Source organism: Capra hircus, chromosome 20 (genome assembly GCF_001704415.2).
Source record: "Capra hircus breed San Clemente chromosome 20, ASM170441v1, whole genome shotgun sequence".
NCBI lineage: Eukaryota > Metazoa > Chordata > Mammalia > Artiodactyla > Bovidae > Capra > Capra hircus.
In genome coordinates, this window is record NC_030827.1 from 37598345 (window position 1) to 37622680 (window position 24336).

At 40.1% G+C, this 24336-nt stretch overlaps 1 protein-coding gene across 1 annotated transcript in view; it reads right to left on the reverse strand.

Annotated features, from left to right (window-relative positions):
* The window catches only part of SLC1A3 (solute carrier family 1 member 3), an 80658-nt gene extending 61036 nt beyond the window's left edge, over positions 1–19622 (reverse strand). Inside the window, exons 1-2 of the mRNA XM_005694788.3 lie at positions 19493–19622; positions 17639–17910 (exon numbers count right to left, since the gene is read on the reverse strand). Of these exons, the coding sequence (XP_005694845.2) occupies positions 17639–17819 (181 nt within the window). The 5' untranslated portion in view covers positions 17820–17910; positions 19493–19622. The remainder of the gene's footprint in view (positions 1–17638; positions 17911–19492) is intronic.

Below are 24336 nucleotides of genomic sequence, written 5' to 3' on the forward strand. Positions count from 1 at the left end.
TTTGAGTTACCACAAGGAAAAAAAATTTTCTATTTCTTCAATTTTTGTATCTGGAAGATAATGGATGTTCACCAAACTTATTGTGATAATAATTTCATGATGGAAGGAGATCAAACCAGTCAAAGGGAATCAGTCCTGAATATTCATTGGAAGGACTGATGCTGAAGCTGAAGCTCCACTGCTGGGGCCACCTGATGTGAAGAGCCAACTTACTAGAAAAGACCCTGATGCTGGGAAAGACTGAGGGCAGGAGGAGAGGGGGACGACAGAGGATGAGATGGTTGGAAGGCATCACCGACTCAATGGATTTGAGTTTGAGCAAACTTTGCCAGATTATGAAGGACAGGGAAGCCTGGTATGCTGCAGTCCATGGGGTTGCAAAGAGTCAGACACGACTGAGTGCCTGAACAACAATAAGTCAAATTATTATCTTGTACATCTTTGTGGGGGTTATGGGGCTGAGCTGTGTAGCTTGTGAAATCTTTGTTTCCTGACCAGAGATTGAATCCTGTCTCTCAGCAGTGAAAGCTCAGAGTCTTAACCATTGGGTCACCAGGGAATTCCCACACTGTATATATTAAACTTATATGGTGCTGTATGTCAATTATATCTCAATAAAACTGGAAGCAAATAAAGCGTATGACTACCTCAATTCATGCTATCAATCTGCTTCCTCAATGGATTAGCTCAGCAGTTTAATTCATTAGTGAATTGAGATAGCTTATTTCCTATACCTCTAGGAACAGAGAGCATTATAAAAAATTGTTTAAAAGAAGCAGAATTTTTGAATGAGGGGAGAAAATAGTATGCATGTTTGTTTTCTTTTGAATTTACTTAATATTTAGTGATCTTGACCATTCCTTCAATTGTATTTTCATCAAGCATTTATTACATTTTGATAGTTTAAGAGTTTATGTATGTGTGTGTATATTTGGTATATATTCTTTATGTAATAGAGATAAATTACTCTCTGCCTATATTTAAAATGGCATTTGCTATAACTGCTTTCCTAATTTACTTACCACATATTATTACTTAAAATATATAGGTATTCTGTATATCTGTATATAAAAAAGATGTCTACACATCTTTTTTATTAGATGATCTCTTCAAGAGTTATAAACTTTAATTTCCTTCCCAAGTTTGAGAAATCTTTAATATATTTTTCCTTTTCTGATAGTTCACTTGATTTTAAAATATTGAACCTTTAATCTTCCTGGAACTTGGTTTGGGGTAAAGGATTTGACTTCAATTTTCATTGTGCATTATTTGATACAGCAGTATTAATAGCAGATAGGAATTATAAAAAGCTCTGTTTATCTCTGGTTCTTTCCTACTTGTTCATATAAAGGTTGTTACTAATTTAAATGCTTTATCTTATAAGCATGTAAATAAATAAATATTTAAAATTTTTACCTTACTTCCAAATCAAATTTACCCTGGTATTGATTATGTTTTGTGACTTTTGTTAAAATGCATTTAAACACCGGTCGGTCATTCAATTGTAACAAAAAATATGCACAGTAAACATGAGAAACTCGCTTTGGTCTTCTGGAATTTGACCATACCAAGCTGGCAGGAATTTTAGATATCCTTCAAGCAACAATTTAAGAAAGCTTGGCTTTACAAGTTCATTTCTAAATTTGTGTATTTACTCATGTATTGATACAATAATATTGCCAAAGGTAGGTAGGATCCTGCCTAGTTCAGAAAATTTAAATTATAATAAAAAAAATTGGCAAGATAGCTTCTCTACTTATGATATAGGTTCTGAGAACAAGAGACAAGCTAGTGTAGATGAAAGAAGGGATTATTCTTTCTAAATATCAGGTACATTTGATCCTACTCCCCAGAGCCCAACCATTGCCAACACCGACTCTATTCCACTCTCAATAACCAGTTCAGCTGTATCCAGTCTCTTTCTTTCTGAGTGCTCCATGTACCTTCTCTTCCATTTAGCCTGCCTAAAGACAGTTCTCTAATGCACCTCACCTCTGGGTCTTCAAGCATCTCTAAATCGTAAAAGCAACTGAGTACTAAGCGCTGATCTGCTGAAGATGCTGCGGAGGTACCCAGCACATCTTGGAACCTTCCACAGAGCCTCTGACTTGCTGAAGGTCCTGCAGTATGGCTATTAGTATCAAGTCACTTTTAAAAATGGTTACACCAAGTCCTTTTTTATGGAATGATTTAACTAAACTTAAATAGAATTTATTCATTAAAGTAGCCTGCCTTTTCCTTCCAGGCCAGACATTTTAATCCTTGGAAACCATCAGTACACAAAGGTAGGAAAGACATGAAAAGAAAACATGCTTCAGATTCTCTCGCTTAATGATAGTCTTGAGCACGTGCAGGATGCCACGTTCTCACAAGCACAGATACCATGGAGGCCACGACTAGCACCACCTATATCTCAGATGAAGACCCAGTCATCGACAAGGTCGGTAAACTGCCAAAACCACAAACCTGTGTAGGTAGATCACCTTATGAGTGGTCAAGTTCTTCAAGGTCAGCTGAGTGGCTGAGCTGGACTTCACACCCAACTCCAGGGCCCAGATCATCACCCACTACGCTGTACTCAGGGCCTCTCAATAATCATGTCACTGGTGGGTTTGGGGGAGAATGGATACATGTATTTGTATGGCTGAGTCCTTTCGCTGTTCACCTGAAACTATCACAACATTGTTAATTGGTGATACCCCAATACAAAATGTTTTCGGTGTTAAAAAAAATAGTCATGACACTACTTTAAAGAGCAATATTTTATCTACCTTTTCATTCTATTTTGAATTAGGTTAACTAGGTTAAATATGGAGCTTAAGTTGAGGACAGATTTCATTGAATTAATGAAGTTAATATTTAGCTGTTTTCAATGCATTTGTTACATGAAGAAACAAAAGACATTTTTTTCTTCAGCTTTCTGCTGGGACAGGCAGTTAGAGGTAAAGCCAGAGTGGTGAGGTCAGCCAGCGATCAACATCAAAATCAAGAGGAAATGGTCTGCACGCAAAGATGGCTTTTGGTGGGTAAGCAATTCAGGTTTCTGATTACAGAAATGAAGCCTTTTCTGAAACATGTTCTCACAGCCTGATGCATAGATGTCTCAGCATCCTCTCCACTCTGTCCTTCTGACCTGTTAGCGGGAGAGGGATGGGGGAGCCTGCTTCCCTTTGGTAAAGCAACTCAATGCCTCTGCAGAGCTGGGTTCCATTAGTGGGTACTTAAGTACATTGATCTATATTCCCAGAATTAATAAAGACCTTTATGGCCACCAGATCTTCAGTGCAAACGAACAGACCCTTTATTATTGATTACTCTGCGGAAATAACAATAAAAACCAGAAGAACTTCTTAACAGGACTGGTCAGAGCCAAAGCAAAGTTTGCAAAGTTGGCATCTTGGTGCCATTATGTAATACATAGATGTCATGAGCAATATCAAGATCACTCATTCTTAGCCAGTAGGCTTACAGCACTCCTGTTTTGGTATTTTAACAAGATTTCTAGAATCTAAGAAATACATTAACAAAGATGTTTACAGGGATGAAAACTAACTGTAGATAGTTAATTGCTATGAACAAAGATGCATTTTCAAAAATATTCAATTCTTTCTCTTAATGTGTAAAGCACAAGAAGGGAGTCCTTCAGGGGCTCACTGTTCTCCCTAGGAAGTCTATATAACAAATACTTCTTTGGAAGATTAAATATCACTTCACTTTCTAAACTAAGACGCTATATGCACCCGGGTACATCAGAAAGAACACATTCTTAGCTCGGTTTTGAAGGCCAAACACACACGAGTAAAAGCTGAAGACCTGTTTTAAGAATTTGGTCCATATATAACCTGAAAAAATTACTGAAAACATTAAGAAGTCAGAATATATTTAAAAGTAAAAGAATGAGGCACAGTCAGAAGTAAACTAGATCAAGTCACCCAATTTAAGTTTTGGTGGATGCTGGAGTTTGAAACAAAAGTTTTACTAAGATTCCTGCCCTATCTCCAAACTCTGTTTAGAGAGTTGGTAGAAAGCCTTCTAGAATTATTACTTACAATGCAAAATTCTCAGAAAGAGATGATGCCCCTTAAAAGCTCAGATGTCAAGAGAATTTAAAGGTGACAGTGGCATTGATCTTGAGAGGAGGACCTCACATTCTGAGGCCAGCTGAAAGAAAACTACCAAAAGCCCACCCAAGATAAGCCAACTAGCTCTTTAAGCATTTACACTGCAAAGCAGTCAAAGTGCATTCAAACTCCTGCCAAGAAAAGGCTTGGCCTGTAGGTCTTTAGCCAGAAAGACCATGCTGTCTGTAAGATGATTCAAGGATGTAGCAGTAACAACGAAAGTTGATAGTGCACCAATGGTTTTATGTACAAAATGCTACTATTTCCCAGCTATGGTCTTTTCATTTTTGTAGCAAAAACAAAACAAAACAAAACAAAACCCAAACACACAAACAAACAAAAAGTTAGCACTACTTTGCCTCAAGTTTACAACAATCTAAACAGTGTCAGACTTTATCTTTTTGGGCTCCAAAATCACTGCAGATGATGACTGCAACCATGAAATTAAAAGACACTTACTCCTTGGAAGGAAAGTTATGACCAACCTAGATGGCATATTCAAAAGCAGAGACATTACTTTGCCAACAAAGGTCTGTCTAGTCAAGGCTATGGTTTTTCCAGAGGTCATGTATGGATGTGAGAGTTGGACTCTGAAGAAAGCTGAGCACCAAAGAATTGATGCTTTTGAACTGTGGTGTTGGAGAAGACTCTTGAGAGTCCCTTGGACTGCAAGGAGATCTAACCAGTCCATTCTAAAGGAGATTAGCCCTGGGTGTTCTTTGGAAGGACTGATGCTAAAGCTGAAACTCCAGTACTTTGGCCACCTCATGCGAAGAGTTAACTCATTGGAAAAGACTCTGATGCTGGTAAGAATTGGGGGCAGGAGGAGAAGGGGACGACCGAGGATGAGATGGCTGGATGGCATCATCGACTCGATGGCCGTGAGTCTGAGTGAACTCCAGGAGTTGGTGATGGACAGGGAGGCCTGGCGTGCTGCGATTCATGGGGTCACAAAGAGTCGGACACGACTGAGTGACTGAACTGAACTGAACTGAACTGAAAGTGTGATCTGGGCTTCCAGGGTGGCTCAGCGGTTAAGAATCCACTTGCCAATGCAGGAGACTCAGGAGATGCAGGTTTGATCCCTGGGTTGGGAAGACCCCCTCAAGAAGGAAAAAGCAACCTACTCCAGTATTCTTGTCTGGGAAATCCCATGGACAGAGGACACTGGCGGGCTACAGTCCATGAGGTCAAAAAAGACTCAGGCATAACGTAGCAACTAAACAGCAACAACGTGTGATATAATAAAATCACAAGAGTGGCATCCATCACCTTTGCCATATTCTATTGGCTAAAAGCGAGATCAGTTTCCCCACACCAACAAGCAAGCTTCACAGGGTGATTAATGGTTTGTCTGACCTGTAAAGTCTCTAGGCCTGGCCTCCAGCTGCTGTTGAACTATTTCCTCAACGGAGGAATGACTTAGCTCCACAGTGAATCTGATTCCTTACTGTGCTGTGTGAACACAGGAGCCTGCCCTTAGAGACATCTCCTGTCTGCCAAACCGTGGTTTCTCTCATGATTTGGGAAACTGGTTCTTGGTTTCCTTCTAGATTCACAAACTAGGCATGATAGCTCTCAATCCCTAATACTCTGACAAGGCAGGTTGTTTTTATTTTTTTTGAGTGTGAAAAACAGCAGGTGTGATGCAATAGCAAGATCATGGACTGAAAGTCAGATGCTGTTAGTAAATTATGCAAGTAAACACTTCAATGATTGAATCATCATAGCAGACATACAGGACTTAGAATCACCATTGTATAGATGGGGAGACTGAACCCTAGAAAGAATAAGCTGTCTGCCCAGGATTACATGGCCAGTAAGAGATGTTGGCAAAATGGGGTTATAGGCTTGGATCTTCCTATTTCCACAGTTCCTACCTTCAAGTCACATAATCTCTGTGCTCTTCTTGCCCTCTTCATTAATCTCCCATTCAAAAATGGGAGAACTAGATCAGAAAGCCAGTATCTAAGATCTTAAAGTGTAATATTCTCAGCTATATGTCCTGAGCATTAGCTTAGCTTCTTTATGAATTCATCTGGTTTCTTCTAATGAATACTAAAGTCCTTGATAATGCACATGAAACTTGTAGTAAGTCATAAAATGCTTTATCAATTTGGCCATTACGGCTATTATGGTAGGTACGCAACAGGTTGAGAGACTGAATAAAAGCTTCTGTTTTGGAAATTTGTTAGACTGTGGCCAATCCATTTGGAGATGTTAAAGGCCGGTCTTATGTCAGCTTGAGGAAGCTGCTGGACATAAAGCATCATTAACTCACTTTTATAAAGACTCCAAGGCAATACTGGAGAGTTTACCTGCTGGGGGTGGGGGGATTGGGGGTCTGCAGCTCCCTGGCCTTTTGTTTCAGCCCAAACTTGCAGGCATTTCCTGGTGAGAAGCTGCCCTGTGTTGAGTCAACCTTTCGACCCTCCCCCACTCCTCAGTTCCCACATCCTTCAGAGATTTGGGCCCTGACTTGGCTCATTGTTTTGTCCTTTGGTATTTCCTGTTGCTGGAGGTGGGAAATACCTGTTCCAGCCTTGTTCCACCAATGGTGCCCAGATAACCAGCCGTGGGTGACGGTCGCCAGGCAGGGTACAGACGCAGACTCAAATCCACATGGCGTGCAGCCCTGGGACCCAAGCGAATTCCAAGAACCCTGGAGTTCTGAAAAACCTGGTGTTTTCTCCTTCTTTTTTAAGACAGAGACTAATATTTATTTATCACTAGATGATCCGTTTGTGTCACAGTTCCTGACACATAGTAGGGCTCAATAAATATTAACAAAATGGCATAGTGAGCACAGAATGTCCCAAGGAGAGCAGAGTGGCTTTCAATGCGGTGTGATTTTCTTCTTCAAATTGCAGTAACACAGGCTATGCAAAATGATAATGTAATTTATAAATAATTCTATAGATCTCGTAAATGTCCAATCCATTGTCCTTTTAAAAAAAAGTCTTTTATTTTAGAAATAGGAACTATAATCACCAGAATCTGTTGCCTTTATTTCTGGTTTAAATATATATTTTATAACTATATATACTATATTTTATAGCTACATAACTATATACATATATGCTTCCCTGGTGGCTCGGATGGTAAAGAATCTGCCTGCAATGTGTGAGACCTGGGTTCAATCCCTGGGTTGGGAAGATCCCCTGGAGGAGGGCATGGCAACCCACTTCAGTATTCTTGCCTGGAGAATCCCCATGGACAGAAGAGCCTGGCAGGTTACAGGCCAAAGGGTCACAAAAAGTTGGACATGACTGAGTGACTAAAGCACAGCACATGTACGTATATAGTTGTGAGCAGAAACTGAAAATAAAATATATTTAAAATTTTCCAAGTTCCTCCTATGCCTTTGCTATGCGTCACATGCTCGCCAAGCCACATAAACTGCAAAGTCCACTCATCTTTACCTGTGGCAGCAGTTCCACTGGGAAAACTTTCAGATCTCACAATTTGAAAGAGTAAATGCCAACAACCTCTATGAGGTGTAAGTTATCCATATTTATCAAAATCACAAATGCGTATATCCTTAGTCTCATTAATTTCACTGTAAAGCATGTATTCTATAGACATACTTTACTAAGGTAAAATAACTTTCATCCAAGATAATTCATTATACCATTTGAAAAATGATTTAGAAGAGCTGGAAACAACCTTTACATTGGGGGTTGTTTAAATAAATTATAATTTGCCCATACAATGCAGCCCTGAAAGAATGGAGGCTCTTTATGTACGAGTAAGGAATGACATCCAAATAATGTTGCAAAGTGAAAACAAGCAAAGCATGAAGTGGGCTATATAAACTATGCTACTATTTGGAAAAGACCAAAAAAAAATCAATATGAATTTATTTTTATGCTCATAAAATCACTCTACATACACTGAGGAAACTGATAACAAAGCAAATCTGATCCCTGGGGGAGGGTTTTGGTGGCCGTGACACCTTCATTTCACTTCTGTTCTTTTTGATTTGGGGCAGTGTGATTTATTTCATACATTAAATAACAAAATACACACACAAAAATGGTCCACAACTACAAAAAGGAATCTGATGTAATTCTATTTTACATATTTTCTGCTTGATGCCCAGATCTTCTAAAAGGTCATTCTGGGTCTGGGTCGGCTTGTCCTCAATCTATTTTAATAATGAATTTACTTAACTTGGGTCATGGAGAGAGGAGACACTAGTTGTGCTCAGACTTATAGTTGAGTGGATCACTTTTTGACCAAAGGCTCTTTTTCTGGAGACAAGGAAGTGACCCTGAAAAAACTTTGAACTCAGTCATCTGAGGCTCATGTGCCGATTCACTCAATTAGCTGGAGTTACAAGTACCCCAGAACTGAAGACTCAGAGACTCAACAACTCAGCAAAGGTATATGCTCTTTCCTCATCCACCATGTTGTGTAAAGCATCCCAATGCCAGAAATTACAAAGCCCTGGCAAGTTTACTGAATCTCAACTTTAGCACGGGACTACTTCATTTGCCTTAAAAAAGCAAATCTAAGACAAAAGTAAAAATATAAGAGAAAAAATATCAAAACCAACTAGGGTCATAGGCATCTCTTCAAAGACATAATTTCTTTCTTTCTTTGTCTTCACATTCATCAACACGATGAAGACAGCAACAAACACATGGATCTCTGGGGTTTTGCCTTTCTTGCTTTAAAGATGGAATTTCCAATGATGCAATGGATCTAAACGCAGAGGCCATCATCTCAGGGTGAGAAGGGCAGTAATTGTCCATCTCTACCTTCATTAGGGACAAATGAGCTTCGTCTTACAAGATTCTGAATAGAAAGTCTGTCATTAATAGCCCGTTGTTTTCTCTCTGTGTGGCCTGGAATCATTGCTGGAGAACTGGAGAAGTCTCTTTGGGGCCAAGAAGAATGAAGCTGTCCTCTCAGGAGACAGGGACTCAGTCTTGAAATTCAAAATTCAAGTGTGCCTTTCATCTCACTGCTCCTAAATTTACCTTCAACTCTTTGATAAGCTACACAGGGGAAACCTTGCCTTAATTCAGCCAGGGTATAACTTTCTTTATCTACTTTTGGGGGTTTTATTTTTTTCTTTTTTCTTTCAAAACAACTTGAGCACATTTTTGATTGGGCCTAGTGATGGGAATATTCTTGGTCTAGGGAATCTGCTCTGGGCTGCTTTGATTGCACTGAAGCTTGATATAAAACTCATAATTTGTATCCTCAGTCAGTACAATGGCAATACTTTGTGTGCTGGAGTGCTCTCTGTGTTTCCACATCTCACAGCAATGATACAGCTCACCTCGCTGCCAGATCAAATACCTGATGAATGATGGCACCCCAGTGTTCCATAAATATCAAGAACTCTAACACCTGGAATGTACAGCTTGGGAAAGACGGGGCTTAAATTCCAGTTGCCTCTTCCAAATAGTGTAGGCTCTTCACAACCTTGTTTACTCTACAGCAAAAACAGACACCCGAAATTTTCATCCTCGGACCTATGATAGGTTAGCAGAAGACGGAAGGTTGGAAGTGACTCCTGAAGAGGTATGCCTCACGTGTGTCCCCGAACATTGCCTAGGAAACACTGGCCATTACCCAGAGTCAGGAACTTGACAGCCAAGAATGCAAAGCAAGCGAAGGCAGCTGCTTGTTAGTTTAGAGAGACTGGCTCAAATGGGTTGGGAGATCATGAGTTCAGGAAAAAGGTCCTTGCAATGATACAGAGTCATGGGCTGCAAACACTCTTATATCTTATTTCATATATAGCTTTAGAGGAAGGCAAATTAGACTTTAAATGATAGAATTGTGGAGCTGGCAGCAGACATTAGTCCAGATGTATTTTGCTGATGGTGGTGCTAGGGGTAAAGAACCCACCTGCCAATGCAGGAGATGTAAGAAACGCAGGTTCAATCCCTGGGTGGGGAAGATCCACTGGAGAAGGGCACGGTAACCCACTCCAGTATTCTTGCCTGGAGAATCTCTATGGATAGAGGAACCTGGCAGGCTACAGTTCAAAGGGTCATAAAGAATTGGACATGACTGAAATAACTTAGCATGTATGCATGGTGAGAATTTGTGAGGACCAGAGATTTGTTTTAAATCATAAAGGGAGGACTTCCCTGGTGGTTCAGTGGTTAAGAATCCTTCTGCCAATGAAGGGGACATGGGTTCGATCCCTGGTCTGGGAGAAGTCCACATGCCACAGAGCAACCAAACCTGTGGGCCCCAGCTACTGAGCCCACAAGGTCTAAAGTCCATGCTCCCCAACAGGAGGAGCCATTGCAATGAGATGCCTGCACACTGCCACTAGAGAGTGGCCACAGGAAACGATGAAGACCGGGCACAGCCGAAAATAGAATAAATAAAGGTGTTAAAAAATCATAAGGGGAGCTGATGGCAGAGCAGGGTCTGTAAGCAGGACCTTTAGATTCTTAGCACTTTCCTGGCTGTGTTCCAGACCTTCCCCGATACTAATCAGAAGAGGGGATGAACTGGCCATGGACTTACATTGCTGTAGAGGGCAAACAGAAAGCGCTCTGTAAAGTGACACAGAAAAATGGAAGGTAGTATTATTATTGCAGGTAATTGTTCTGAACATATCTACTTATTTGACAGCCTACTTTTAACAGGTTTGAAATCGCCTGCTCTGATTGCCTTATCTGATTTAACAGAAAGAAGATAGAACCTAGAGATAATCTTAGAACAACATTAAGTCTTACCCCTACTTCAAAACAACTTCTACCAGCTCTGTTAGAAACCAGCAACATTTTCTCCAAGTTTCCAGAACTCTTCATCTTTCCTGACCCCACTCCAATGGGGGCAGTGGGGGGGTGGGGGTGACAGTCAGTGAATAGTCGACACCAAAAATGGGCTTCCTTGGTGGCTCAGTGGTAAAGAATCTCCCAGCCAATGAAGAAGACATGGTTTGATCCTTGGGTCAAGAAAATCCCTTGGAGGAGACGGCAACCCACTCCAGTACTTTTGCCTGGGAGATCCCATGGACTGAGGAGCTGGACGGGCTACAATCCATGGGGGTGCAAAAGAGTCGGACATGATTTAGTGACTAAACAACAAGGAAGACACCAAAATGCTGGAGAAAAGGAGAAATCAGGGAGGCGATGGACTCTCTGATGGGTCCCCAAGTGCTAGGAACAAAAATGAGCTATTGAGTATGTTACAGCATTTATTGAAACCACTTTTCCAGCAACTTTCCATTTTCCTGAGAGGGGCCTCGGCTGTCACGTACTCCCCGCATTGAGCAAGCTGTGTAGTGATAACGGTTGCCTGGAGATTGCTTTCTGCTTTGACCCAAGAGGCCAGGTAGATAAGGAACAGATAAGGATGGTGTCACTTACTCTGAGGCTTTCATCTCTGCTCTCAGAGCCCTTAACAACTATTAGGTCTCTTCCTACAACTCTCTTGGCTCTTTTCTCTAGCCAAGGAAACAGAAGCCACTTCCAGACCTAAACCAGGTGACTGACTTCTCTGCTTCCAGCTCCCAGGCCTCCCTCATTCCTGGGTCTCTGTCCTCTGACCAAGTAGCATCATCAAACCTGTGCATATTTCCACTTGATGCCATAGCAAAGATGGGAAGCAAAGGCAAAGCGTGGACAGTTCCTACAGACACTCTGTCTGCCAAGCATTTAAGGAAGTGATTTAAGGTTACAAGGTTGTAAATGGCAGAACTGGGATATAAATCTTGGCAGAGAGGTGTTATAATTATTCCATTTTACACGCAAGGAAACAGAGGCTCAGTTCCAGAAGTGGGACATAGCCCTAAGTGTCTGACTCCAGAATCCATAGCTCTGATCCACTCCCCTCTCCAGTCCTGGACTCTGTCCCCACGACAGGGGGCAGCTCCCTGGAATACTTGCAGAGAAGGTGGGCTATGGGGAGGGCCAGGATCAAGTCAGCTAATGCAAGTCACTTATTTGCTATTGCTGTCCCTGACAATTTTTCTATAGTTCTGCTCCCTGGGGGAGAAGATAAAGCAGATAAAAAAGAAAAAAAAATTCAGACTCTAATCCCTAATATTCAATCCCTGCGTCATTTCTCTAGAGCAGGGCATTGTGGTTCTAGCTCCGAAAGCCTAACCCTTCCAGTTCAGCCCTCTGCCCGGGGAGCCTCCGTTGTGTGACCACAAACAGCTGGGCTTTGGTAACACCAGGAGAGGGCCTGCCTTGGGAGCCACCCTCCCTGAAGCTTCCGGAAGCTCTCTCTCTTCTTCTCTTTTCCAGGAAGTGTTAAAGGAAACAGAAATCCATCCACCATTCTTTGGATTCCTGTTGTTCAACCGGAGAGGAGATGCCCTTCTCTTAGTAAGGTGGAAGGTGTCAGCAGGGGGGCCACTAACTCAAATAGTTGGCTACTTTGGTCCCAAGACCTGTCACTTCAATGCAGCAGCTGATAGTTCACCTCATCGATGAACCTGTTGAGCTAAACTGACTCAGCTGGATATTGTGTTACATGTCCGAGGCTCAGAATAACACTACAGTATTTCTGGGAGATTACTGCTTCTAGTCATAAAGAAGGGCCCTAGAGTTACTACTGCTCTCAGAATAGACTCACCTACAGAGTAGCTTATGTTGTAGAATAACCTGACTCACTGATCATTATTCATTTACCTTCAAAGAAAGAGCCTGTCTTCACTGGGCCTGGAGATGGTAAGGCTACCATCCAAATCTCTGTGAGCCTGTTGCACTGTATCTCCCCTGCAGTGGCAGCCTGCATCTCAAACTCAGTATGTCCAAAACTCAGCTTATTATTTCCCCCATCTTCTTCCTGTATTCCACCATGACAGGTGGCACCATTACCACTCAGGCACCCAAACCAGAAATCGGACGATTCACCTGCAGGCCACTTTCTCTGTCAACTTACATGTAATCAACCACCAGGACTCAGGAGTGACCCTTGTTCAATCTCTCCTTTCCACGCCTCGTGCTGATGTGTCAGTGCACATCCTTAGGTAACTGTTGTAATAAAACAAGAATGAACATGTCCTGAGAGCAGAGATGAGCACCCAGAACACTGTGGTGGGTAAGAATATGAACCTGGAGACAGAAGAGTGGGTTTGAAACATGGTCAAAATGCATCAACCATGGTCAAAATGCATCAACTGTGCATCAACTGTGGCTGACCTTCAGTTTCCTCATCTATAAAATGAGAATAAAAATCCCTCCCTCCCTGGCTTACTCTAGCACTGCTTGGCACCATGTAAGTGCTCACAATATATATTATACATATAATGATAGATGAGGAAACTGAAACTTGAGAGTAGCTAAACACCTTATTTAGGTTCACACAGTGATTAAGTACAGCAGGCATATGAACCCAGATCTATCCTTCATCAAAAGCCGCAGTTTAAAAAAAAAATTATTCCACGTGGCACATCTAGGGCTCCGAATGTGGTTGTTAATAATACAGTAGAATCTCTAAAGTACCAACACAGGAAGACCTCATATATGATACAGCACTGTATATACAATATGATCTCATTTTAAAGAATGCTACAAACTCCTCTAATACAGTATCTGAACCCTGTATATCACTTTGTCATCTCACGTTTCATCCATCTCTTCTACTGAATGACTAGAGGGCAGAGACGCCTCATCTCAAAGCACAGGGCCAGATATACACTATCCAATATTTGTGAAATCACTGAATAACACTGAATCTTTTAAAAAAAATTAACATATTTATTCAGCAAATAATAGATCACAGTGGGTAATGTGTGAATGTGGTATAAAGTATTTATTAGCATCACACCATAGCCAACTGAGCTAATCAGCCCTTAAAACATTTAAACTAATCAAAAACTTATTTAGGATAAAGTAACATTCCTTCCATCCTACTCCCCACCTATCCAAATTCTACCCCAAGAGGCAGTCATGGTGGCTCATTTCTTGCACGTCCTTTCAGAGATATTATTGAACTGCACTCAATTTTAGTGCAATTGAAATTTACTGCCAAAGAGTGTCAGGGAATGGTGGGAAATGTAATATACACATTCAGTCAGCAGGTTTTCTTTTTTAAAAAGTCACCAATTTCTCTCAAAGTCACATAAAGAATAGTCTAAACATTAACGTTGTGTGTGTGTGTATGTGTGTGTCTGTGTCTGTCTGTCTGTCTTAAGACCAACAGCAAAAAATAGGTGCTGTATTTGTGAACTTCCTCAGGTAAAACCACCATCTAATTCTCTGCAACTCTACTTAAAGATTCCCTCCCCCTGAAGTTGATCTTAAGACCTATTTCTTCATAATTCTTTGGCCTGAGATTTCACTTTATTGTCTCTTCATTCCCTGTACATGAAATGAGTAACACTCTGTGATTTGACCATGACAAAGGATTTTCCTTTCTTTCAGGGAGATGTCTGAGGTCACTCTAACACAACTGACCACAGCTGAAAATGAGAAAAGGCTTCCTGGAGAAAGAAGGACAGTAACCACTTTTCTGAGTATGGCTTTTGTCAGACAGCTGTCTGCAATAGCCCGGGAAGACACTTCATCTAATGCTCTCATGATGAACTATCCTAAAGACATCTAGCACTTGGCGCTGCCTTCTCTTAGGTTGCTAACCTGCTCCTGTTACATGGGCTTTGCAACTTGGCACGTTCAGACTTTTGATATCACTTAGAAATGACATCAAATTGTTCATGTAGTTCTATGCCTATGTTTGTAGAAGAATTGCTATGGAAATATTAATATTTACAATTCTCTACTTTTTTGAGCTATGAATTTACATGTCTCTACTCTTCCTCTCTTTTTCTAGTTTCTATTTCCACACACTAAATGAACATTTACTTTACTTCAAAAAGGCAAAATAGATTGGAATAAAAAATTCACCCCAATATGTAGGTTTTTCCACTCTTTCTTAGCAAAAGCAACCAAGACCTAAGAATTTGAAAACTAAGTAATAGCTATAGTTCTTTTGTCTCATTTCATCTTTGGGGAAAGAAACTATTTTCTTCTTTCTTCCTAGCAACTTCCCAGTCTTTTCTCATGCTGCAGCAAATAAATTTGAGTAGACATGCACAGACATGTCCTTTTCCTAATATTTCTTTAAAGTTGATGTAGACATGCACCAGTGACAAGCTAAATTCATGTTTTCACTCTATGGAAGAGGCACCAAGAGATAACCGAAGCTTGTTCCTTCTTTCCTAAATCTGTTTGCTACTAAATTGAGATTCCAAGTCTTTGGTGTAGACTCAGTGGTCTCTCTGACTTTCAATGAGCTCTTTTTATTTGTTTCTTTGTTAGTGGCTTCTTCTCCTTACTTCTACCTCCTCAGTTTCCATTAGTAAAGCCAACACCGAGGGCAACCTGCCAAGCTATCTACCCCAGCTCAGCCAACTCATCACAAATCTCACAAATTGTAGGAATGCCTCATTGGGCTAGGAAATGATCCCAGAACTCAAAGAGAAAATGGACTTTTAAGTCTGGGATTATCTTCCTTCTATTAGAGATTTTATTTCTTTTTAGTCACTTAAGAACTTCCTTCTCCATCAATCGGCTTTCCACGCTCAGGTTTTTATCACTTTTTATTTCTCTATTCTTTAAATGAAACACTTCTGTCATAGAAATTGAACTCTTGTGTTTAGAACACCATTTTGAATCAGTGTTTCTACATCTTTTCCAAACATATACCAGTATCACTAAGCTCTATTATTATATGGATAGGGTTACAAAATAAATGGGTTAAATTAATGATAGGGATGCAGCTTAATCATTTGTAGGAGAATTATATGTTTTCTGCTGAATTTAACTGAGTAAATCATACAGCAAAATTACAAGGCTATGTGAATGCATCTAGCATTGCTCGGTAATTGGCTTCTACCAAGACACGCCAGCATTTTTCTTCCTGGCAACTCTCATAAGATATAAACTAGTCAGGAGAGCAGAGAGGCAAGATGGCAGAGTAGTTAAGAGAAATCACCTCTGGCTCTAGACAGCCTGAGTTTCCCTTCCAGCTCTAACATTTATTAGTTGTGTGATGTTGGCCAAGTTGCTTGATCTCTCCATGCTCAGTCTCCTCAACTATAAAATGAAGATCAGAGTCATTATACACAGTCTTCACAGGTTTGTTTAAAGATTAAATGATCTAAGCAAAACACCTAGAAAGTAGCTAGCATAGTGCTATATAAATGTTCCCTGTTAGTATTATGCAGCTATTAGTTGGCTTGACAATGACTGTAATTCATTGAAAATAATGTATTTTACATCAACCGCCAAGACAGTGACACAGCACTGAAATACCTCTTCCAGGAAGGTACTCAAACCTGGCAACCTAAAGAAAGCCATTACTTCTCCCAGTCAGTCAAGACGTTTTCCCTTGGAACATCTCTAGTATTAATTGAATGCTCATTAATCAACAACAGTTACTAAAAGGAGCCAATGATACTGAAATGGAATGTATCTAAAGTCTTGTGACAAACTACTCTTCTGCTATATTCATATTTGTTTGTGATCTAAGAATCCCATTTTGGGGGATAAAGTTACAATTATATTTACCTGTTACAGAATTTCTTAGTTGTTTTGTCATTGCCTCTTATATTTGATGGAGATTTTAGCAAACTTCAAGTTAGAGATTGAAACCTCTTCTGGTGGCAGATTTAAGCTTTGTTTTTTGTTGTTGTTGTTTTTTAACAGCATGGCATTGGCTTATCTGTTTACTAGCCTAAGGACGTTTATATTGGTTCAGCCAAAAATCCCAAGTATGGAGTTTCTTCAACTACATTTTATAGGAAGATTAATGCTACCCATAGGTAATGAACTGTAATTTCAGATAACAATAAATCAAGCAAAACAATAATGTTTCATTTATACAGATTGATGTCAACAATGTTAAATTAGTACAAGGCTAAAATGTTTCAAAAGAGTTATAGCCATTTATGTCAGGCACTTAGAGGCAATGAACGAATGAGAGATCTGTGTTAACATTTTCCAAAATTTACCTTTCCCAGTCACTGGATGAGAGAGAGTGCAAACAAAAAAAGATTCTAAGTCTAAGAGTTGATACTCAGCTTCAAGTCAGTATCAGTTAGAATATAATTACTATCAGGGACCTGTGTCTCAATTTGGGTATACTAATTGTGTAAATTAGTTTTAAATGAAAGTTACATTGTATAATGATCACATTTTGGCTAGATCTACTGTGCTTGCTTGTTTTTATTGTTATTTGACCGCTCAGGCCTAATGATTAAATTATCCTCTCTTATTCTTACATGAGATGGAAAAACATTTGATGTATTTCCCTTCTCCACACAATCAATTGATTTGCATAATGCCTAAGGGTGCTTCTTCAGATTCCCACATGTTTATCAAAGTTCCAAACGTGCCAACAGACTGTCATGTAAAGGAGAAAAAAAAAGAATCTTCCAATTCAGAGGAAAGCCTGGGCGGTCCTTTTGAATACCTACAATCAGTTCATCTGATAATTTTCCCAGGCAGTCAGATGCCCCAGAGAAACAAGATCCAGTTGTTGTTGTTTTTTTTTTTTGGGGAAGGGGGTTTTATTATCAAATGACTTACCCACAACGACTGCAGTGACCGTGAGCAGCACAAATGCATTCCGAAATAGGTAACTTTTAACGTCCTCCTTTGTGATGTTCTGCACTTTCTTCTTGGCCAAGAGTGTGCGTTTACGGACCCCTTGCTGGAATCTCTCCATCCTGCCTCCCAACCTGGCCTCTTCTCCATTGCTTTTTGTCATATTTTACTTCTCTAGAGTGTCTCTGCTTTGAGCTTCAGTGTCACGAAATCAGCCCCAGAAAGCCAGTCCTCTTTGGTGTTAAAGAACACAACTAGACAGGAGAGAAAGAGACAAGAGTTACAGCCTCCAGGGGTGAAAAATCAGGGCTGCCTCACACCAGGGGAAGCTGGCAAACTGCATGATTTCACTAGGAGTCAAGGGCTGGAAAGCGGCAATGCCAGACCTCAGGACTCGAATGTGGATATCTTACTGAACCATGTGTGAGACATGTGCATAAATCCAGAATATATGAGCAGGAACTTGTGTTACATTTTTAAAAATTTGTCCTTCCCTCTCCAGTGAAGCTATAAAAGGGCTCATCAGAGCTGGGTGTGACGGAACAACACCTACCCCAACCCGATCCCCTGGAACCTAGCTGGGCGCCTTACACAGGATTCACCCTCAATAAATGTCCAACTGAATTAAATGCACAGGAAACGCTCAATAACTATGCTGAATGGCTTATGTTGTATACACAGCAAAGGCATAACTAGCTCAATAAAATGAATTAAGATGTGATTTCAGTCAGAGGGTTCTGTTATATATAATAAAGTAACTATTTTCTTCATTAAGAAAAAAGTCACGATAACATCCAATAGTAAATATGCTTATGAAAAGAACGCAAGTACCCACAGGCCCTGAGAAAGAATGACTCTTTTTAGCTTTTTTCACGAAATGAGCAAAGTGGGCTGGGCACATTTATAAATGATCTGAAATCATAATTCATTTACATTTCTGTCACAAGTAGAAGTACAAAGTAGCATTTATCTTTGTGGCAAACATGCTGAAGTCTTCTAAGGAAACTATCACCCACTTCTCTGTATTTTAAAATTTAGGATTTCTACAACAGATGAAGAGATGAGTCCAATTTTCATTCCAAACATTACAGTTAGTGTGGTTTCCAGTTTCTTTAAAGTGCTCCTAGGTTATTCAAATATATCTAAGTAAATCTCCCCTTGGTCGAAATAAGCTCTTTTGAAAGATCAAGAAATTCCTCCAGCTGTTTTACAAGATTTCTAATCCATAACCTTTCCCACAATAAATCCAAGTAAAAAGCAGTGGTGCCTGTGGACGTGTGTATCTGGCGAACAGCCAGCGTGTGCGTCCGTGGGGGAAGTAACTAGAAAGCGAGGGACTCCTCGGAAGCTTTTGGCAAATTCAAGTGCGGGGCGGGTGGGGGAAACAACCCTAACAGCTTTGACTTTTAAATAAAACTGCAGGTTGGGGTCAGTGGTAATAAGACGTACAGGTCGTTCAAGACTTCATAGCAGATAAAACGTTCAGGGAGAAGTAAAGCTGAGGAGACGCGAGAGACCAGATTTTTTTCCCCTCTACTGATCTCTCATTCCCTTTACCAGTCACTTTTAAACAGACCAGCTCAGCCTTGATTCTTTTCTAGCGCCGGAACCACAATCTGCCCCCAATCCACCCTGAATGACTCAACTCCAAATTAAGAGAGGACGCGGCGTAAATAGACACCACACGCTCCTTGCATTAAATCACTAACATGGACTTTATCTACCAAAATGGCTAGCTTTTACTCTCGCTACTCCTCTGCCTGGGAAACAAAATACAGGGGCAGAGAAATGGAATGAGAAATTAAGCCCAGCAGGAATACAGGACGTCAGACTTACCTTTTTCGTATTTTGTAACGGGTAGAAGATACCCCAGGCAATGACAAGGTGAATTCCCAGCAGGTACGGCAGAGCAACAGAACGCAGTGAGCGAGGCGTGCATGTGCTCTGAAACTGCAAATTACTATCAGGGCAACTTAAGAAAAGGGGCGGAGTCTGTGCCCGGGAAAGGGGGAGTGGGGAAAAATGAAAACACCACAGGGAAGGAGGGGAGAAACCCGAGGTTTCTGGAATATTGATTAATCTTGGCGCACCAGAAGCCTGCTTGTTGGCTTTGTTTTGCTCCTTAGACCACTTTGCCGCTTTGTCAGTCCACTTTCATTAGAAATGCAAAACCGGGACCAGGAAGAATTGAAGAAAAAAGCGCACACACACTCAGAAAGCTTGAAGTCTTGATTAGAACGTTTCAAAGAAGAGATTTCTGGAGCTAAATTTAATTATCTCACATTGTTGCTGGTTTCCTCCCCTTAAGGAAACACGAGTGTGCTCTTTTGCCTGGTTGTACACTATTATGAAAGAGTCCCTCTTCTTAGAATTGGGGAAATAACTGACATTTCTTGGGAAGACGCAGAAGGCAATCAAATATGGATTAAAAAAAGTGCTATAATGCTCTAAACTTGACTAAACTTACTCAAAACACAAGATGAGACATGCCTCTATTTTAGCAGTTAAACCTCTATTATAACACATCTAATTTAGCTCAAATTGTCTGATGGCAAAGATTTAAAAAGGTAAGAAACACAAAGAGACCAAGATCTTTGCTAGACTACTAAAGTAAAAAGCATTTTAAGACCAAGAGTATAAATGCACACTTGAAGTTTCGTAATTTCAAAAGATAAGTTTGCTGTGCAGACAGATGCCTCAATTTTAAAGGATGTTAAATGTCCTCTACACCCCCACCTGCCCCATCGTTTTTTAAGAATTAGAAAATTCTCAAGGAATTGAGACTGTAACTTGCACTTCTAGTCCACCTTTCTTAAGAAAGAAAATAGATCGTGAAAATAGATTTTTAAAAATTAAAAAAAAAATTTGAGCCTGACTCAACTCCAAAACTTAGAATTTGTTTAGCAAGAAGAAAAATGTTTAATAGAAACAAAACTCATACCAAAAATTACAGCCAGAGTTCTGTATTCCTGTTTATTAAATCTCATATTCCCCATACAAAATCCACTTAATTCTTACGTCTGTTTTCCAACAAGAAAGTATGTCTTTTTCTCTCATTAGCAAATCCAGGGAGATTCTGAAGGTATGTCTCCTGCCAAGTCTCAACTGTTGCATGTTTATACTTTTTTGAACATCTCCTGGTTGGAAAGCAATGGTGAATCATGTAAATGCTAAAAGTATAAATTAGCAGCAATTACAACAACTTTTAAAATTGCATCATTCTAAGGGTTTATTGAAAATATATGCTCTTGGCAGTCCCAACCCCCAGCAGTCTTTCTCTTTCTTTTATCTCCTAGATCACTTAGCATCTGTATCACATAGTTTAACATTTAATTACAAGTCTCCTACCACTCTTTTCTTTTAAAAAATCCTGGTAAAAATTCTGGCTTCTCGACTAAATTGTAAGTTCTTTGAGAGCAAGAATGGGTTTTATACCTGATACACAGTAAATATTAAATGTAACTCCTATGAATAAGTGACATAATAACACTTGGCAACAAACAAAATCGCTTTTTATGTTGGCACTTCTGGCCTAGGCGCCATTTCTCAATGCCTTGACTACATTTTAAAGCATTTATTTACTACGCTAAGTCCTCTGTGAGCCATGGATTTAAGACTAACTTGTCCACATTTCTTGTGGAAATGTCTTGTATTTCAGAGAACTTAAAAGAGAAATCTTTATATAATTTTAAATGGAATTTCAAGCCAAGTGGCATTTCCATCTTTTATTTCTGGTTGTTTTGGAGTAGGGGACAAGAAAAGGGATTAGAAAACCATACTTCGGTTAGTATAGAGATGAGAAGGCTCTAGTGCCCTCTCTTTATGCCTTTTTTTAAAATCCCCAAATCTTAGTTAAAAATCATTTCATTATTTTAGTTAGCACAGACATTATAGGAGTCTGGTGAACCCCAGAGAAGGGAAGTAATTCACCAGTGAAAGTTTTGTTGGCTATAATAAAAACCTAATGAGAAAATGACATGCAAAGAGTCTCAGTTCAGAGTTCATCTGAATTACAAGGGTGTAGTCTGGGGGAAATATTAGGAAGTACTACCTTTAAGTACCACTTTCTCTTTTGGAAAGCTATAGCAATAATGCCCTCGGGACAACTTGGGTTTACTCAACACATATTTCTTCCTTTTCCTGTATTTTATAAATAAGACCCTTGAGCCTTCAAACATTTTTTCCTTCATAGAAATACTAAATAAACCAAACAGCAAGAAATTATGAACAAGTCTCTATATGTATTTTATTTAATGCTACTGTGGGTAGGAGATACAGGACCAGGAAATCATATTAATTTTTCTATTCCAGAGTTTAAAAAAAAAAGATATGGCAAATGCTATTTCTTTTGAAAACTTTCAAGAATTTTCTTTGAACATGCTATTATAAAGTATGTTGTAGGTGAATTCATTGAGGTGGTGGGAGGTGAGGGGAAATGTCACAATAACAAGAAACAACCAAATCCAACCTATCCTTGAATGTCCATTAGTTTGAAGTATGACGTATTAGTAAGTTTTGTAACATAGTACAGAACCATCAAATTTCAGCATTCAAGATAAGGGAATTCTGGAATTTGAGGAAGAATGTGATTAGAAACCCTTTTAACTTTTGTTGAATAGTTTTCACTTTAATTTGTAATTTCATGGGAGATTTTGTCCATTCTTGTTCAAATAGTTTACATTTTAGGATTACCATAAGGAATGTCAATTTTCCTTCTACAATTTGGGAATTGTAGAATATTAGGACAATGAAGGGGACTTATTTAACTCCAGTGAAAGTACTAGAGGTAGCAGGCATAAAAATAGTGCTTATGGTAGCTGGTCTCTCATTTTATCTTAATTTTTTTTTTCCTTTTGAGCCCAAATGTAAAAAGCAAAACAACAAAAAGTTGGTGGTGAATTCTGGTTAGGTTTTTAACAGATTGGGTTTATCTTGAACCTATGTGAAGCCTGAAAGTCCCGATTTTAGCGGGCAGCGAGGCTTCCCTGGTGGCTCAGAAGGTGAAGAATCTGCCTGCAATACAGGAGACTCGAGTTTGATCCCTGGGTCAGGAAGATCCCCTGGAGAAAGGAAAGATTATGCACTGCAGTATTCTTACTGGGAGAATTCCAGGGACAGAGGAGCCTGGTGGGAAAGTGTCCATAGGGTTGCAAAGAGTTGAACAACTATAAGTAACCTTTATCATAGTCACTCATTCAACAAACCTTGAACAAGTGCTGTGCTCCAAAAACCAGCCCCTTTTCTCTAGGAGGCCACAAACACATCTGTAATCATTATTCAATGGGCAGTGGGAGCGGCCCACAGAAAGTTATGGGAACCCTGTCCTGCAGCCTTATTTTCCAGGTCTTCCTCTGAGACTCAAAGACTCTTAGAGAAGCTATGCCTAGCTCAACATTATTCTTATTGTGTGTGTGCTGTGTTAAGTTGGTTCAGTGGTGTCCGGCTCTTTGCGATCCTATGGACTGTAGCCCGACAGTCTCCTCTGTCCACGGGATTCTCCAGGCAAGAATACTGGAGTGGGTTGCCATGCCCTTCTCCAGGGTAACTTACAGAGGAGCCAGAACACTAGGTTAAAAGACCTTGAACTCTGCTCCTAAGCAAGAGGGAGCCACAGGATTTAATCATTGGAGTGATTTTAGGTTTAGATTGATGCAAAACTTTTAAGGGAACAAGATTTGAGTAAGGAAGCCAAGGAGACAGAGGAGCCTTTACAAACTGGAATGATTCACACTCACATTTAAAGATGAAAAAAGATTACACTGAACAGTACAGACAACCTCAAGGTATGGAGGTTTAACAGCCAGGCTGGAATTAAACTGAGACCACCTCTCCTAGAGGTAATTCCTTTCCAGATCTCTGGGCCCATCCACTTCACTCCTTTTAGTTCAATTCAGTTCAGTTCAGTCGCTCAGTCGTGTCCGACTCTTTGCGACCCCATGAATCGCAGCACGCCAGCCCTCCCTGTTCACCACCATCTCCCAGAGTTCACTCAGACTCACGTCCATCGAGTCCGTGATGCCATCCAGCCATCTCATCCTCTGTCATCCCCTTCTCCTCCTTCCCCCAATCCCTCCCAGCATCAGAGTCTTTTCCAATGAGTCAACTCTTCTCATGAGGTGGCCAAAGTACTGGAGTTTCAGCTTTAGCTCCTTTTAGTTACCAGTGGATTTCTCTAGAACATTCTAATGTTTTGACCCCTGAAGAAGTTTAAGAAGCAAGGGCAGACGTCTAGGGAATTCCACTATAAGAGAAAAAGAACAACAGGACTCCCCCTCAATAAATCTAGAGGTGGCAAGAAATTATACCAACCATTTTATCCCAAGTTAGCTAAGAAGAGTTGGACACAATGATGGTTTACAGAAATGTAACACATTCTCTTCATCCTAAAACTAAAGAGGGTCTGCTTTTTAATGAAGATTTCACAAGCCTTATTGCTATTAATTATGACTCATATTGTGAAATGGCTCCCTTCCCAGTTGTTCGAAGTGAGCCAAACCTCCACAGGACCAGAATCTTGGTGTAATTGGGAAAGATCGGGTAGGTCAGTGGGAATTAAAGCCTTTCCGCAGAGTGTTAGCAATGATAGTCCACATTTTTACAGGGCTTTATAGTTTTATAAACACTTTTACACACATTATCTAATTTGATCTTTGAGATGGTGCTTTGTGGAACATTCTATC